Source organism: Scardinius erythrophthalmus, assembly GCF_964197995.2.
Source record: "Scardinius erythrophthalmus genome assembly, chromosome: 16".
Lineage (NCBI taxonomy): Eukaryota > Metazoa > Chordata > Actinopteri > Cypriniformes > Leuciscidae > Scardinius > Scardinius erythrophthalmus.
Genome location: NC_138236.1, coordinates 369,280 through 387,854, shown reverse-complemented (window position 1 = coordinate 387,854; position 18,575 = coordinate 369,280). Strand labels below are relative to the sequence as shown.

The window sequence follows — 18,575 nt, the reverse complement described above, 5'->3', positions numbered from 1 at the left end:
GTATCCAGATCAGATGGAGGACCTGCGCCTAGACACGACCACAACGCATGATGTAGTCAGGGGGATCCGGGCCGTATCCAGATCAGATGGAGGACCTGCGCCTAGACACGACCACAACGCATGATGTAGTCAGCCGGATCTGGGCCGTATCCAGATCAGATGGAGGACCTGCGCCTAGACGCGACCACAACGCATGATGTAGTCAGCCGGATCCGGGCCGTATCCAGATCAGATGGAGGACCTGCGCCTAGACACGACCACAACGCATGATGTAGTCAGCCGGATCCGGGCCGTATCCAGATCAGATGGTGGACCTGCGCCTAGACACGACCACAACGCATGATGTAGTCAGCCGGATCCGGGCCGTATCCAGATCAGATGGAGGACCTGCGCCTAGACACGACCACAACGCATGATGTAGTCAGCCGGATCTGGGCCGTATCCAGATCAGATGGAGGACCTGCGCCTAGACGCGACCACAACGCATGATGTAGTCAGCCGGATCCGGGCCGTATCCAGATCAGATGGTGGACCTGCACCTAGACACACCTAGTGTGCGCCACAGTAGGTAAAGTGTGTTGTGAGTATTGATAATCCAAAGTGTTCAATTAAATCTCCTCTAGTTTCTGCTCAGGCAACATTAATGATGATCCAGTGCTAGTCACACACTTTACCTTCATGAGATGTGAGTGTGTGTGTGTGTGTCAAGTTTTTTATACAATACTAGTCATTTTGTCATGTTTTTCCTTCAGGCAAAGTATCAAACTCTGTTTTTTCATGTTACAATGTTTATTTAAAAAAAATCACAATACTCCCATAACACTTAGACAGTTATGCATTCAAAATGAACCCTTTTATAAACTCAGTTAGACACACACTCACACACACACACAATCTCACTCACACACTTACACTCTCTCTCTCTCTCACTCACACACACACACACACTCAGATACACTCTCACTCACGCACACAAACACACTCACATATTCTCACACATACACACTGAGTGTTAGTTCTGTTCCTCCTGCAGGCTCTCTCTCTCTCTCTCTCTCTCTCTCTCTCTCTCTCTCTCTCTCTCTCTCTCTCTCTCTCTCTCTCTCTCTCTCTCTCTCTCTCTCTCTCTCTCTCTCTCTCTCTCTCTCTCTCTCTCTCTCTCTCTCTCTATGGCTCGTCCTGCTGTATTCCACTGTTGCAGGTGAATTTAGACGCCAGCGCTCCATATTTATTGTCGTCTTGCTGCGGCTGCACTTTGTCCGTACAACTTTTCCCTGAAAAACACAAACAAATTTTTTATTATATTATAGTCACTTCCGGCTCGATCCCTGGACTATCAGGCGTTAGAGATACCTGGAATCTGGCCCATAGAAATGAACACGCTGTCCATCTTGATTCTGGGACGAGCTCGTGCGATCAGGAAAACCCCAGTGAATGCCAGCAGACACCTAAGCCACACACACACACACACACACACAGACACATCTTAAACCACAGACACACAGGTGGCAAATATTGTTATAAATAAAATGGTAAGAAATGCTCACCCGACCACAAACATGATGCAGTATATCACAGATAAACCATAAAATTCTTCATAAAATAAAATGCCTAGAAATACAAATAGATTTTGTTAGTTATTTTTGGCATGAAACACAACCGAAACACATTTGAACTCGACTGACCGGCGACGATGGCGCTGGCGGTGAAGAACACGTAGTTGATGGGCACGATCTCAGTGGCGTCAAACAGCTTCATGGCCTGATTCAGAAACCTGAGGCGATCAAAGAGACCAGGGATTATATCCAGCAAAATACTGAGAACCGTGTGTGTGTGTGTGTGTGTGTGTCTAACCCTGAGGCGATCGAAGAGACCAGGGATTATTCCCAGCAAAGTACTCAGAAGTGTGTGTGTGTGTGTGTGTGTGTGTGTGTGTGTGTCTAACCCTGAGGCGATCGAAGAGACCAGGGATTATTCCCAGCAAAGTACTCAGAAGTGTGTGTGTGTGTGTGTGTGTGTGTGTGTGTGTGTGTGTGTGTGTATCTAACCCTGAGGCGATCAAAGAGACCAGGGATTATTCCCAGCAAAGTACTCAGAAGTTTGTGTGTGTGTGTGTGTGTGTGTATCTAACCCTGAGGCGATCGAAGAGACCAGGGATTATTCCCAGCAAAGTACTCAGAAGTGTGTGTGTGTGTGTGTGTGTGTGTGTGTGTGTGTGTGTGTGTGTGTGTGTCTAACCCTGAGGCGATCGAAGAGACCAGGGATTATTCCCAGCAAAGTACTGAGAACCGTGTGTGTGTGTGTGTGTGTGTGTGTGTGTGTGTGTGAGAGAGAGTGTGTATCTAACCCTGAGGCGATCGAAGAGACCAGGGATTATTCCCAGCAAAGTACTCAGAAGTGTGTGTGTGTGTGTGTATCTAACCCTGAGGCGATCGAAGAGACCAGGGATTATTCCCAGCAAAGTACTCAGAAGTGTGTGTGTGTGTGTGTATCTAACCCTGAGGCGATCGAAGAGACCAGGGATTATTCCCAGCAAAGTACTGAGAACCGTGTGTGTGTGTGTGTGTGTGTGTGTGTGTGTGTGTGTGTGTGTGTGTGTGTGTGTGTGTGTGTGTCTAATCCTGAGGCGATCGAAGAGACCAGGGATTATTCCCAGCAAAGTACTCAGAAGTGTGTGTGTGTGTGTGTGTGTGTGTGTGTGTGTGTCTAACCCTGAGGCGATCGAAGAGACCAGGGATTATTCCCAGCAAAATACTGAGAACCGTGTGTGCGTGTGTGTGTGTGTGTGTGTGTGTGTGTGTGTGTGTGAGAGTGTGTGTGTGTGTGAGACGCACTTGATCTGGAAGGTGCAGGACGTGATCATGATGATGAACATGATGTAGAACATTGGATAAGTGAGTGGTTGAGTGTGTGTGTGTGAGTGAGTGTATTGAGTGTGTGTGTGTGTGTGTGTGTGTGTGTGTGTGTGTGTGGGACGCACTCATGGCCGTAGCCAGCTATGAGGTCACCGAGGTCCGGACCTCGGTCATTTTTTTATATTCAAAAATAAAATTTCAAGCTCTCTGAATGATTAATTAGCCGTTTAAGCTACGTCATATGTGTGTTTGCAATTCATGTCGCTGAGAGAAGGAACAGTGAACGGGGCTTGAGAGCGCGTTGTGAGCTTACAGTCTATGGTTGTGAGTGAGGGCGCGGGTGCAGCCTCTGTGTTGCCAGATCCACCTATTATACGTCTTTTGGACTCGTTTTTCCCATTTATTGTGACACTTTAGGACGTTAATAAAGTGGAAAGTTGAATGTTAGGGCTAGTGATATATTAATTTTCTTTTCCAAAACACAAGCTTTGAACTTTTTTCTCATTATTATTATTTTTTTGTTTTTTTTTTTAATGTTTTTCGTGGCATTAATAAAAAGAAGAAGCTTAGACAAACTGTAATTGCTGACAGGAAGATACCAAATTCGGTAAGACAAACGCAATGATCATGATTATCTGTAAGAAATGTAGGCTACAACACTATCAAAAACAATAGCATAATACAGATCTGTATCATTATTCTAACGTTATTTGTAACTTGTTACGAAATAAAAAGTCTCTCACCTAAAAAAAACGTACTTTCCTGTCCCGTCAGTCTCGTTGCGCGTCCTCTTCAATTACACGCGCAAATGCGGCAGAGCGCTTTATGTCACTTTATTATAAATAAAGCGCAAAAGAAACTACAAGCATGATGCAACAACATCGTAGTTGATGTCAATTTGTAAGTCATGAAATTACCAAAAAGTGCCAATAAATTCCGCAACTTACTTCATGTTTGGAATGATTTACATGCAGGTTTATGTTCATTCAATTTTCATTCTATTCATCAGGATCAGTGGTCATGTTCATTAACAGCTCATGTTAGTATTGTGTATTTACCATGGTTACTGTTGTTTCCTTAACCCAAAAATGCCACTTATTTTCACTGTGTTTTTGCACTATATTTCTAAATGATTGTGGTCTGACATACCAACTTATTTGTATTTACAAAAACTATTTTGGAACTGCTATTTAATAGCCTTATACTTTATTCATCATCAGTAGGCCTATGTGTCATATTCTTATACAGTATATATATATATACATATAATATATATATATATATATATATATATATATCACTAATTGTTTGGCATACTAAAACACCAGTGATAATGTAATGTAGACAAACTCTATGTCATAACTAAAAAATAAGTTTGAGCCCCCTTTAATGTCCAGGTACAAGTCAATGTTTTTTCTTTTTGCACAGTTCATGGGTTGAAGCCCGTTGAAGCTCTTAATTTTGAGCTCTCAAAGAGCACCAGATTGATGCATTTAGCCTTAAAATGTACAAAATTTTCTTACGGGGGAGCATGCCCCCGAACCCCCCTAGAGGGACAGAGGTCCACCCATCATAGTTTTACAAAATCCTATGGGAAAGAACGATCATTTATGAAATTTACTCCAGCATAGTACAACAAAGTTCCTTTTAAGTCAGTAAACTAAAACTGTTAATGCAAAATTCAAATATCCTTCGACAAACTATACATTTGGCCTGCCTAAGGGGGGCCTACAACACATTGTGCCCAGGGGCCTCCGAATTCTTAATCCGGCCCTGCACCTCACCCCGGACCTCACTAATTTTCAAACCCTGGTTACGGCCATGGACGCACTTGATCTGGAAGGCGCAGGACACGATCATGATGACTACCATGATGTAGAAGATGGGATAGGTGAGCTGTAAGTGACTTCCTCGGATCGTCTCCGTGATCATTCCTGAAACGGCCTTCACCGAGATCACTGTCACCGACGCTGCAACACACACACACACACACACAGTCACTGCTCTGCGTGTCCATGATTTTTGTGTCCATGATTCAAGTGCCTAAACCAGAGGTCTTCAATCCTGCTCCTGGAGGGCCACTGTCCTGCAAAGTTTAGTTCCAACCCTAATCAAACACACCTGAATCAGCTCATCAAGCTCTTCAGAATCGCTTGAGTACTCAAAGGCAGGTGTGCTGAAGCAGGTTGGAACCATAGACTGTAAAAAATATGGACAAAGCGTCTGTGACGTCCCCCATAGACTTTCTGAAGAACGGGTTTGAAGCCGTTTATGGGGGGTATGGGCGGCGCCATATTGGAAATTTTTGGGAAATCCTAACCCCGCCCACCTTCTGACGCAGCACTCAGCTCGCTCTGCTACTTCGGTTATCTCTGTATACTTTAGGCAAGGAAATATGTTATAAAACACCATACTAACTCTTTTCGTTTTCATTTAAAGAAATCTTAAACATTATAGCCCCACAAATGTGGTTCAGGCAACGCGTATTGATTATATTCACTGCACATAACGTTTGCCTATTTATAAAAAAAACTAAATATAAAACACAACCCTGCCTCTTTTCGTTTTAAATATAATATAAAAATATTAAACATTTTAATATGGTCCAGGCAATATGTGCATTTGTACTAAACAACAGATGTTGCAGTAAACAACATTACAGATCATCTTCGTTGTATTAAAATTTAAAATTACAAAACTCAACCCAGTCTCTTTTTGTTAAATTTCAGTTTTATCAATATTAGCCATTATAAAAGTATAAGTGAAAGGTACAAGAAGCTCTACAAATAAAGCAAACAATTCAGTCAAACATACAAAGTCAGCGCTCGATCTAGTCTAACCATACAACGGTAAAGTTAAATAGCTTATAAAGTTATGAAACTTCCCCTCAGCCAAAACGATTGCCCAGGGAACAAATTATAGATTTACGAGACCAAAAATCGCCCGTTAGAAATACACAAGACGAATTATATCTCATGTTTAACCACTACAGAGACGCCAGAGTCAGCGGCAAACCTCAGACCGACTAGCCGAGGAAAGGCTGTTCCAGGCGGGGTACATGAGCGCCGAGCGCCCGGTCATCACTGGATCTCACAACCTGGATACAATTTTCATAAATCTTTATAAATAAACCACAGATTTGAGCTTTAAACAACTCATTCTCGCCTGAAAAACTCTTAAAACTACATTTCATGATACAGAAACAGTAGTATTATATGTCAACTGTATATTAAAAAATGGCGCTTCTTATGTTGTCATTCTCCTTGGCGCTGCCTATGCTCGTTATCAGCTGTCAATCAAGCTGTCAATCAAAGTTAACCACGCCCTTATTGTCATACATTTTATATCTAAATACGATCTAAACTAACGAGTTAGAAAAAACTTCACCCCCCTCACAGTTGTCAGGCACTCGGAACCTATCGAAAAATACAATAAAAGTCCATGTGACCAACCTGTAAAAACATGAATTTATGCTGTGAAAACGGACATTTTAACATGGGGGCTATGGACATTTGCTCCCTTTTGGGACCTGCCCTAGCGGATTTTCGATGTATTGCAGTTTTTCGCACTTCCAGGTAGGCTTCATTTTTCAGATCAGAATGTTGCCGCTTGGTTGGAACTAAACTCTGCAGGACAGTGGCCCTCCAGGAGCAGGATTGAAGACCTCTGGCCTAAACCTTTACCAAGTTTCGTACCATTCCGATTAAGTAAAAAAAAAAAAAAGTACAATTTTTCGTTTAAAAATGACGAAGAGCACCAGAGGGCTAAACCAGCTTCTGTAGGATCTCAAGCCCTAATGAAAGGAACCAGACACTTTCTCATCATCTTCAGTCTCATATATATATATAACCAGAGCAGAATCTGTTCTCACCGAGTAACGCCACCATGACCATGATGATCACGATGTGCTTCATGTTCCTGCACTTGTACAGATACATCAGGACAGCGAAGAGAATCGCTTCGAAGGACTGCAGAGAGAGAGATGCAACACTCTTCAAGCACCAGCATTTATATCGCAGTCATGTTTGTGTCACTTTTCCAATGGCTTCTTGATCGGATCGAAGTCTGAGATGAAACTCACGAAGTAGATGAGGAAGAGCCAGCTGACCAGCGAGCGCTCCACCATGTTGGCCGTCACATGAGGGGACGAATGAGGGGCAAAGGTCACCAGAAAGTAGGTGCCGGTCAGAGCTAAAGCACCTCCTGTGAATGAAATGGCTTTATTACAAGACCGTCAATCGCATGTTCATGTTCATGTTACATTATGAATCCAGTGTTGGGTTTCATCAGGAGTTTGTGGAAGGCAGGTCTTGTTTCCTACTGATATTCTTGAGTGATCCTCAGATCAACTGAATTAACATCACACAGATCTGATTCAGTGTGTGTGTGTGTGTGTGTGTGTGTGTGAGAGAGTGTGTATTATCAGTGATTGTTAGTGTCCAGCAGTCATGAGTTTGATTCCCAGAACAGGAATGAACTGATGTGATGTGAATAAGCTCAATACTTAATTGGTGGAATTGGCAATGTTGCAAACTCTACCCAGTCTTACTTTATACTTTATAATATAACTTTGAGTTTCATTATTTTACAGTATAACAACAGAAGACAAGAACTTGAGGCGTGAATCTGAATCTGATCTCACCGAGGATATCTGAAGCACGTAACGTTTCCTTGAGGAACACCACAGAAATAACAGCACTCGCTGAAAGAGAAGAACCAACGTTACAAGCTTTAAACACCATTAGAAGAGTAAAATACTGAGTGTGGTGTTTTACTGTGGTGTTTTACTGTCCCTGATGTGGTGTTTTACTGTCCCTGATGTGGTTTTACTGTCCCTGATGTGGTGTTTTACTGTGGTGTTTTACTGTGGTGTTTTACTGTCCCTGATGTGGTGTTTTACTGTGGTGTTTTACTGTCCCTGATGTGGTGTTTTACTGTGGTGTTTTACTGTCCCTGATGTGGTGTTTTACTGTGGTGTTTTACTGTCCCTGATGTGGTGTTTTACTGTCCCTGATGTGGTGTTTTACTGTCCCTGATGTGGTGTTTTACTGTGGTGTTTTACTGTGTTGTTACTGTGGTGTTTTACTGTCCCTGATGTGGTGTTTTACTGTGGTGTTTTACTGTCCCTGATGTGGTGTTTTACTGTCCCTGATGTGGTGTTTTACTGTGTTGTTACTGTGTTGTTTTACTGTCCCTGATGTGGTGTTTTACTGTCCCTGATGTGGTGTTTTACTGTGTTGTTACTGTGTTGTTTTACTGTCCCTGATGTGGTGTTTTACTGTCCCTGATGTGGTGTTTTACTGTCCCTGATGTGGTGTTTTACTGTCCCTGATGTGGTGTTTTACTGTCCCTGATGTGGTGTTTTACTGTCCCTGATGTGTTGTTTTACTGTCCCTGATGTGGTGTTTTACTGTCCCTGATGTGGTGTTTTACTGTCCCTGATGTGTTGTTTTACTGTCCCTGATGTGGTGTTTTACTGTCCCTGATGTGGTGTTTTACTGTCCCTGATGTGGTGTTTTACTGTCCCTGATGTCGTGTTTTACTGTCCCTGATGTGGTGTTTTACTGTGGTGTTTTACTGTCCCTGATGTGGTGTTTTACTGTGGTGTTTTACTGTCCCTGATGTGGTGTTTTACTGTGTTGTTACTGTGTTGTTTTACTGTCCCTGATGTGGTGTTTTACTGTGGTGTTTTACTGTGGTGTTTTACTGTGGTGTTTTACTGTGTTGTTTTACTGTGTTGTTACTGTGTTGTTTTACTGTCCCTGATGTGGTGTTTTACTGTGGTGTTTTACTGTCTCTGGTGTTTTACTGTCTCTGGTGTTTTACTGTGGTGTTTTACTGTGGTGTTTTACTGTGGTGTTTTACTGTCCCTGATGTGGTGTTTTACTGTGGTGTTTTACTGTGTTGTTTTACTGTGTTGTTTTACTGTCCCTGATGTGGTGTTTTACTGTGGTGTTTTACTGTGTTGTTTTACTGTGTTGTTACTGTGTTGTTTTACTGTCCCTGATGTGGTGTTTTACTGTCTCTGGTGTTTTACTGTGATGTTCTCTTACGAGAGGTTCTCTCGTATTGCGTAAGTAGCTTACGCATCGGGAAAGTCTTCTTTCTTCGAGATCTGAAGCCAAAAAATTATCCTTAATTTTGTATTCATTGTCAACGCAGTGCAGCAGCCGACAGACCTAGGCAGGCTAAATAAGCGTGCTCATTGGCTGCTCGGCTGCAACTGCTTAAGCCTATCGGTGAGCGCTCTGAACGCGGCAACCAATGAGGGCGCTTCGCGCCCTCCACACCCTTCTAACCGTCAGAATGGGCGTGGCCAGCGTGTATATATTCAGCGCTCACAGGCTAAAATTCTGATTTTCTTGTCTTCAGCGACGCTCTTCGCATCGCTGGATCTTGAGAGCCGCCGCCGTTGAAACCAGCAACCAGCAAGCTTAGGACAGCGCCTGAGGAAGCCGGCCGTCTTCGCCGCCTTCAGCCATCCGTGCCTGCTACGCTATCCGGCGACATATCCTTTACATTATTACTGTTTCTGTGTGTACTCTAAAAGAGCACGAGGCGTTTTTGTAAAAACGCCTCGTTTTTGCGGCTCGTGCCGCGCCCCGCTCAGCAACGGAGACCGCCACCTCTCTGCGCTCTCCGACTGGGCCGCGGGCACGCCGCCACCGCACTCTCCGAGTGCGAAGAGCTTTCAATGTCGACCCTGTGGGCTCGACTTGAAGCTTTCGACCAAGCTGTCGCTCCGCCTGTCCCTGCCGGGCCGCGCAATAAGAAGCGCCGCTCGCAGCGACCACCGGAGACTGTTGTGACTGAGGAGCTCGCCGGAACCTCTCCCTCGAGCTCTCTCTCGCCCTCTCCCTCCCGGCCGCTCAACCGCCGGCTCTGCCCGCGCCGCCGCCTCGTCAGGAGATGAGGTGAATGTGATAGATACCCGTACTCTCCCTCTGTTCGAGCCGTGCAATACGCCGCTCACAAGGGATGGCAGAAGCGGACGGTCTCGGAGCGAGTTTCCTCTCCCTCTGTTCGAGCCGCGCAAACTGAGCCGCTCACGAGGGATGGCAGAAGCGGACGGTCTCGGAGCGAGTTTCCTCTCCCTCTGTTCGAGCCGCGCAAACTGAGCCGCTCACGAGGGATGGCAGGAGCGGACGGTCTCGGAGCGAGTTTCCTCTCCCTCTGTTCGAGCCGCGCAAACTGCGCCGCTCACAAGGGATGGCAGGAGCGGACGGTCTGAGCTCTCTTTACGTTACAAGAAAGCTACTCCGTCCTCGCGCGTCACTGGTGAAAGGGGAACAGAGTGTTTTCGTCCCGCCGTGGCCTGGACTATAACCTCCATTCTCACACATTTCTCAGTCCCCTCTTAAGTTCAGGCGACTGGAATTGTTACTATTGCAGTATACGAGCCTGTTATAAATACACGCTCGCCTGCAAGCAAACGCTGTCACAAGACATGATGACGCTAACCGCGTACTAATGTATTCTCCCCTGTGGCTCAGTGGCGGAATCCTAGACTGTCAAGCTAGAGACCCGGGTTCGGTCCCCGCTCTCGCGGCAGTTAAAGTTTATGCTGTTCGCTTCTCCGAGCTCGCGGCCAGTTTTTCTTACATACAGAAAACAAGCCCGCTCTCTCCCTCGTTGGGCCGTGCAGATTGCGCCGTTCAAGGGATGACAAAGCGGACGGTCACGAGCAGCGTTCAGCGTGCGCGCCTCACTCACCGGCGAAAAGAGAAGAGAGTGTGTTAGTCTCGCTACGGCTGGACAACCGCCAATCCTCACACATTTCTCAGTCCCCTCTTAAGTTCAGGCGACTGGAAATATTACTATTGCAGTAAACGAGCCTGTTTTAAACACACGCTCGCCTGCAAACGAACGCCGACGCGACACAAGAGGTCGCTTTTTATATGCTCGCGCTAACTGAAAGCCTATGTGATTCCCCTGTGGCTCAGTGGCAGAATCATACGCTTTCATGCGAGAGACCCGCGTTCGATCCCAGCTCTCGGGGAAAATAAAATTTATGCTGCTTGCTTCTCCGAGCTCGCGGCCAGTCTTTCTTACTTACAGAAAGCGAACCCGCCCCTCGCACCACACCTTCTCAGGGTGCTCGAGTATTTTTTGAGCGTCTAAACACGAGAGAAGAAAAGACGGTTAAATCCCGCAGCCCTGCGGCTGGACCACCGTCGAAGCTTAACGCTCTGTCAGTCCCCGTTGCCACGGCTACTGCAGCTGTTTACCCCGCAGTCAACGAGCCGGTATCTACTCGCTCGCCTGCGCGCATCCGCCGTTCTCACGGCAACCCAGAAAATGTCAAAAGATAATGTCTGGTTGCACGGCTGACGCCGTATGTGTTTCTAGTACAGTGAATGTGCCCACGTTCTGTGCTCACCCCTGTACACAAGCACTATACATCCCGTGTCTCTCACAGAGCCCACTCTCATGAAGCAGGCAAAAGCCGCTTTAGTGTTAAAAGTAGGTCACGTGTCCACTTCTCCGTGCCCACACCTACTCACTGCCCGCTCTGTCACACGGCCTTGCACGACCGGTCATGTTTTAAATGTGAGTCCTGTGCCCGCCCTCGAGCGCTCACACATACATTTTCGCGCCTCACACTATATGTTCCCCGTCCAAAGCCACCGGGACACTGTGTGTAAAACGGCCAGCTATCGCTACGTGCGATCCGCCGTATCTAACCACCAAGAGCGCGCGCGCGCCGCGCCCGCCCCTGAATGTAACTCCTGTGCCCGCCCTCGAGCGCTCACACATACTAACGAACATTTTCGCCCCGACGCCGCCATCGCGCCTCACACTTTATGTTCCCCGTCTAAAGCCACCGGGACACTGTGTGTAAAACGGCCAGCTATCGCTGCGTGCGATCTGCCGTATCTAAGCACCAAGAGCGCGCGCGCCGCGCCCGCCCCTCCGTTTCGAGCTCTCGAGCCCGCGATGCGCGGCGATCGGAGCCCGGAGGCCATTCTGCCCCTGGCTGCACACGCAAAAGCGTGGGAAACTATTCCAGGCGCATCAGAACGGGTGCTAAGCACAGTAAAACAGGGCTATACTCTGCAGTTCGCTCGCCGCCCTCCGCGCTTTCAAGCGCGTATCGAGACCAGAGTGAATGGGGAAGTAGCACATCTACTTCGAGCAGAAATACACTTCTGTGCAAAAGGGCTATGGAACCGGTTTCCCCTTCCATTAGCGAGTCGGGCTTTTACAGCCGTTATTTCCTCGTTCCCAAGAAGGACGGAGCACTCAGACCAATTTTGGATCTGAGACGTTTGAACGAGGCTCTTATGAGAAGACCGTTCAAAATGCTCACAACCAGACAAATTCTCGCGCAAATTCGCCCGAGGGACTGGTTTATATCTCTCGATCTAAAAGACGCGTGCTTTTCAGATCCTGATAATACCCCGTCACAGGCCATTCTTGAGATTCGCCTTCGACGGTCAGGTATATCAGTACACGGCCCGCCTGTCGACACAGCGCGCACGCTGCATTCGACGCCTGGCCGCGTCTCTCCGGCCGGGCAGCACCGTACCTCTCAAAACATTTCAGAGGCTACTGGGTTGTATGGCCTCAGCCGCAGCAGTGCTTCGGCTGGGTCTTTTACGAATGCGCCCGCTACAATGCTGGCTGAATGCCCGAGTGCCTCACAGAGCATGGGCTTCCGGCGGTATTCGCATCAGAGTGACTCAGAGCTGCGTTTCAGCTCTGAAGCCCTGGTTAGCGGCCGACTGGTACCAGCGGGGAGTGACAATGGGAGCTATCTCACACCGCAAAATTATCTCGACGGACGCTTCCACCTCAGGCTGGGGCGCTCTGTTCGAGGGCAAACCGGCTTTTGGCCTATGGTCAGACCGGGAAAAATGCCTCCACATAAACTGTTTGGAGATGATAGCGGTCGAGAACGCGCTCAGGCGCTTCCTCCCATTCATACGGGATCACCATGTGCTAGTCCGCTCGGACAACATGTCCGTGGTATCCTATGTGAACCGACAGGGCGGTGTCAGATCCAGGAATCTGTGCAGGCTGACAGAACGCCTTCTCGTGTGGGCTTACCGCTCGCTGCGCTCGCTGAAAGCCGCGCATGTACCGGGCCACCTGAATGTCGGTCCAGACAGACTGTCCAGGGACAACATTCCCCCGGGAGAATGGTCTCTGCACCTCCAGACAGTCCAGTTTCTCTGGCGCCTATTCGGCAGAGCGGAAATCGACCTCTTTGCGTCGAAAGACAATGCTCAATGCCTGAAGTTTTATTTGAAGAGCGAAGACGCGCTGTCCCAGACATGGCCCAGCCTCCCGCTGTATGCTTTTCCTCCGATCTCCCTGTTGCCACAGGTCATTTAGAGGATCAGAGAAACGCACCACTCAGTGCTGCTTATAGCCCCGTGATGGGAAAACCAAACTTGGTACCCAGAGCTAGTGAGGCTGTCGCACTCACCCCCGTGGCCGATCCCGGTGAGAAAGGATCCTCTCCCAAGCCGCTGGATCGATCTGGCATCCCCATCCAGAGCGCTGGTCGCTGCATGCATGGGTGATCAACGGATACCCGTTGACCTGTCAGAAGGGGTCGTGAACACGATCACACAGTCGAGAGCCCCCTCCACGAGACGGCTCTATGCGTCTAAATGGTCGGTGTTTTCTAAATGGTGCGCTACTCAAAACCTGGATCCGCGCGCATGCGGGGTCCCGCGGGTGCTCTCCTTCTTACAAAAGCTGTTGGAAAAGGGCAGATCCCCTTCCACGCTCAAAGTATATGTGGCCGCTATTACAGCGTTCGCTGAGACGACGCGCGGCCGGGCAATGGGAAGGAATGAGCTCATTATCCGCTTCCTCAGAGGAGCTAGACGGATGAATCCCCCGCGGCCCCCCTCGGTTCCCTCGTGGGATCTGTCCTTGGTCCTGGCGGCCCTAAAGGCTTTTCCCTTTGAACCGCTTGAATCCGCGGATCTAAAGTATCTGTCGCTTAAAACCGTTTTTCTGATAGCTCTGTCTTCAGTCAAACGAGTGGGTGATTTGCACGCGCTATCTGTTAGCCCTGCATGTCTCGAGTTCGGGCCGAATGACTCGAAAGTCATTCTCAGACCGAGGCACGGTTACATCCCCAAAGCGATTGGAACCCTGTTTAGGGCACAAGTTATTTCCCTCTCGGCTCTGCCAGCATCCGATAGTGGGGACAGTGATAACCTCCTATGCCCTGTCCGGGCGCTGAGAGTTTACATCACGCGCTCCGCCGCTTTCAGGCGTTCAAAGCAGCTCTTTGTTTCCTTCGGCGGACGCACCAAAGGTCTTGCCGCCTCGAAGCAGAGCTTGTCCAGGTGGATAGTGGACGCGATAGCAGCAGCTTATGCCTCCAAACACCTGCAGTGCCCTCTGGGCATCAGAGCCCATTCCACTAGAGGCATGGCCTCGTCGTGGGCCTGGTCCAGCGGAATTTCTATCCACGACATTTGTATGGCGGCGAGCTGGGCCTCCCCGTCAACATTCGTGAGGTTTTATAACCTGGAAGTTCCTGCCCTACAGGCAAAAATATTGTCAGTATAAGTGACATGTATGCTCTGCCCAGCTCCCGTGTGCAGACTACGTTCATATGCTGGCGCTATTCTGGTAACTACTCAGGGTGAAGTGTTTGACTCAGACCGGCTGATCCGTTCTGTTTCCTATTTCCCGTTACGCGCTGTTATCGGTGCTGGCCCGCGCTGCTGGCCGCCCGCATTATTCTCTGCCGCGTGGGAATTTTTCTCTTCATGTGAGACCGACTATGTCGTTTTCTCCTACCCTTATGAGTGCTTATGTGCTGTATGGGCTCGCTCCGCCGGCCCTACTGTTTGTACTGTTATGTTTATAGACCGGCCGCGCCGCTCTATTTCATATGCTGCATGAAGTGCATGTACTGCGCTGGCCCGTCTCTCGACCGGCCACATTTCCCAGCAGAGTGTTTTCCCCGGTTCCCCTGGGATTCATGGGCTGGATGCTCGGCGCACACGGCGTTGACAAAGGGTTCCCGATGCGTAAGCTACTTACGCAATACGAGAGAACCTCTCGTAAGAGAACGTACTCGGTTACTAATGTAACCTCGGTTCTCTCTAGAAGAGGGAACGAGTATTGCGTAACCTGCCGTGTCGCGCCACGAGCTTTTGCGCTTCAGACTGCGAAAACCAGAATTTTAGCCTGTGAGCGCTGAATATATACACGCTGGCCACGCCCATTCTGACGGTTAGAAGGGTGTGGAGGGCGCGAAGCGCCCTCATTGGTTGCCGCGTTCAGAGCGCTCACCGATAGGCTTAAGCAGTTGCAGCCGAGCAGCCAATGAGCACGCTTATTTAGCCTGCCTAGGTCTGTCAGCTGCTGCACTGCGTTGACAATGAATACAAAATTAAGGATAATTTTTTGGCTTCAGATCTCAAAGAAAGAAGACTTTCCCGATGCGTAAGCTACTTACGCAATACTCGTTCCCTCTTCTAGAGAGAACCGAGGTTACATTAGTAACCGAGTACGTTTTACTGTGGTGTTTTACTGTCCCTGATGTGGTGTTTTACTGTGGTGTTTTACTGTCTCTGGTGTTTTACTGTGGTGTTTTACTGTGGTGTTTTACTGTGGTGTTTTACTGTCCCTGATGTGGTGTTTTACTGTGGTGTTTTACTGTCTCTGATGTGGTGTTTTACTGTGGTGTTTTACTGTGGTGTTTTACTGTGTTGTTACTGTGTTGTTTTACTGTCCCTGATGTGGTGTTTTACTGTGGTGTTTTACTGTCTCTGGTGTTTTACTGTGGTGTTTTACTGTCTCTGGTGTTTTACTGTGGTGTTTTACTGTGGTGTTTTACTGTGGTGTTTTACTGTGTTGTTTTACTGTGGTGTTTTACTGTGGTGTTTTACTGTGGTGTTTTACTGTGGTGTTTTACTGTGGTGTTTTACTGTGGTGTTTTACTGTGGTGTTTTACTGTGGTGTTTTACTGTGTTGTTTTACTGTGTTGTTTTACTGTGGTGTTTTACTGTGGTGTTTTACTGTGGTGTTTTACTGTGGTGTTTTACTGTGGTGTTTTACTGTGGTGTTTTACTGTGTTGTTACTGTGTTGTTTTACTGTCCCTGATGTGGTGTTTTACTGTGGTGTTTTACTGTGGTGTTACTTTGTTGTTTTACTGTGTTGTTACTGTGTTGTTACTGTGTTGTTTTACTGTCCCTGATGTGGTGTTTTACTGTGGTGTTTTACTGTGTTGTTACTGTGTTGTTACTGTGTTGTTACTGTGTTGTTTTACTGTCCCTGATGTGGTGTTTTACTGTGGTGTTTTACTGTGTTGTTACTGTGTTGTTTTACTGTCCCTGATGTGATGTTTTACTGTGGTGTTTTACTGTCCCTGATGTGGTGTTTTACTGCGGTGTTTTACTGGGGTGTTTTACTGTGGTGTTTTACTGTGGTGTTTTACTGTGTTGTTTTACTGTGTTGTTACTGTGTTGTTTTACTGTCCCTGATGTGATGTTTTACAGTGGTGTTTTACAGTGGTGTTTTACTGTGGTGTTTTACTGTCCCTGATGTGGTGTTTTACTGTGGTGTTTTACTGTGTTGTTTTACTGTGTTGTTACTGTGTTGTTTTACTGTCCCTGATGTGATGTTTTACTGTGGTGTTTTACTGTGGTGTTTTACTGTGGTGTTTTACTGCCTCTGATGTAGTGTTTTACTGTGGTGTTTTACTGTGTTGTTACTGTGTTGTTTTACTGTGGTGTTACTGTGTTGTTTTACTGTCCCTGATGTGTTGTTTTACTGTGTTGTTACTGTGTTGTTTTACTGTCCCTGATGTGATGTTTTACTGTCCCTGATGTGATGTTTTACTGTCCCTGATGTGATGTTTTACTGTCCCTGATGTGGTGTTTTACTGTCCCTGATGTGGTGTTTTACTGTGTTGTTACTGTGGTGTTTTACTGTGGTGTTACTGTGTTGGTGTACTGTTGTTTTACTGTGTTGGTGTACTGTTGTTTTACTGTGTTATTTTACCGATGACAGACACGCAGCCGAGAGGAGCAATGAGCGACGCCGGAGCAAATCCATATGCAGCGAAGTTTCCCAGTTCTCCCAATCCCATGAGCAAGATCCCACACCACCACAGACGACTGGTGTAGTACGGGCTTGTCCCGCGCTGAGACTGACGCATGTGTGTGTATTTCTGCACAGCAAACACCAGCAGAGATCGAAACACTGAAACACTGAAGAGCAGATGTTTGTGAATGATGTCCATGTGACTGTTAATGAGTGTTGAGGTTCACCTGGATATTTAAGGAGATGCTGATGAGAAAGTTTCCACACACTGCAATGCAGATCCCCACGATATAAACCTGCGAACACAAAACATCAGATCATAGACCACAGAAACACACGTGTGTTGATCCTGAAACAACATTCCTATCGAAGATAGGGTTATCTAAACGGCTAAATGGCTAAATTAATCCTAAAATTATGAGGAAACAAGAGGCTGATAAATAATGTCGCTAGTGTAGGGAAAGATGGGACTAAGTACAGGAGTACTGAGTTTATTCTCAGATTAGAGGCTGCTTTAGCTGTAGTTTGAGTTTAATCTCAGGTTAGATGGTATATTTTGAGTTTAATTTAATTTTAGATGCTGTAGTTTGAGTTTAATTTCAGTTTAGATGCTGTTTTAGCTGCAGTTTGAGTTTAATTTCAGGTTAGATGCTGTTTTAGCTGCAGTTTGAGTTTAATTTCAGATTAGATGCTGTTTTAGCTGTAGTTTTAGTTTAATCTCAGGTTAGATGCTTTTTTAGCTGTAGTTTGTGTTTAATCTCAGATTCACTGTTAATTTTGTACCTCCATCCTGGATCTTCACTTGTAGTTCCCACAAGGCATGTAAAGTGAGTGAATAACCACATTCACAAACACACTGCACAAGTGAAAAGAACAACAGACACAACTTCAACACTGTGTGTGTGTTCAGCTCTTTAAAGCTCTATGATCGGTCTGTTTTACAGAGGTGCATATATTCCTCACACAGATATATCTCATAGATGATGTACAACCACGTATCTCCATGAGACAGAAAAAACAACAAAAACAATCTCAAATCCCATTCAGTGAATCAAAACCTTAGACTTCCAGAGAAAGAATGGAATTAACACTTTCATAAACTAAACTTTACTTTCTAAACATACTTTGCTGACAACCTGATAACAACCTGACCTCAAACATTAAAAGTAGCTACTTGACAATAAGCAACCGCTCAACAGTGCCTATAAAATAACAAGACTAATAATAAAGATTGAATTAGAGGCTCAGTCCACACTTATTGTTATGAAAACAGCAGTTATGAGCAGAAATACATACGGCTTCTCTGGTACAGGAACGAGAGGCAGTGCTGGGACTTTCTCTGTGTGTGTGTGTGTGTGTGTGTGTGTGTGTGTGTGTGTGTGTGTGTGTGTTCATGCTTACAGGACTCTTTGTGCAGGCCAGGACAATAGTGTTCTGTGAGTGTGTGTGAGCTGTGCTGGATGGACAGTAGATCTATTATCTTACATTACAGCACATTCTTGCATGATGATAACACACTAAGAATGGGTGTTTAAATGTATTATTGTAAGGTTTAGACTAGAGTAACAGAAGTGACCTTTGAAACAGTAACAATAAATCTAATCAAAATAGCTCATTATCATCTTAAAGATAAAGATACGTTTTTTTAAAAGATAGAGAATATTATTTACAGAAAAACTTGGTCATCTCTCCTGATGTCT

At 46.4% G+C, this 18,575-nt stretch overlaps 1 protein-coding gene across 1 annotated transcript; it reads right to left on the bottom strand.

Moving 5' to 3' along the window:
- Positions 1-806: 806 nt before the first annotated feature.
- On the bottom strand, positions 807-18,213 carry nipal2 (NIPA like domain containing 2). The gene is made up of 12 exons (XM_081388211.1): positions 18,172-18,213; positions 17,659-17,731; positions 17,103-17,171; positions 16,834-17,002; positions 7,495-7,554; positions 6,934-7,055; positions 6,724-6,820; positions 4,684-4,822; positions 1,683-1,771; positions 1,545-1,608; positions 1,351-1,445; positions 807-1,271 (listed from the first exon to the last, which is right to left on the bottom strand). The coding sequence occupies exons 2-12, from the start codon at positions 17,662-17,664 to the stop codon at positions 1,165-1,167; spliced, it is 1,017 nt and encodes a 338-aa protein (XP_081244337.1). The 5' UTR covers positions 17,665-17,731; positions 18,172-18,213; the 3' UTR covers positions 807-1,164.
- Positions 18,214-18,575: the final 362 nt, after the last annotated feature.

What these genes read in the sequence shown, in the direction of transcription:
- nipal2 (XM_081388211.1), bottom strand. An exon ending in CGGCTGCGTGTCTGTCATCG is followed by an intron (nt 7,555 to 16,833) that starts GTAAAATAACAC and finishes CTTCTCTTTCAG; the next exon opens with CGAGTGCTGTTATTTCTGTG. An exon ending in TGCATCATGTTTGTGGTCGG is followed by an intron (nt 1,446 to 1,544) that starts GTGAGCATTTCT and finishes TGTGTGGCTTAG; the next exon opens with GTGTCTGCTGGCATTCACTG.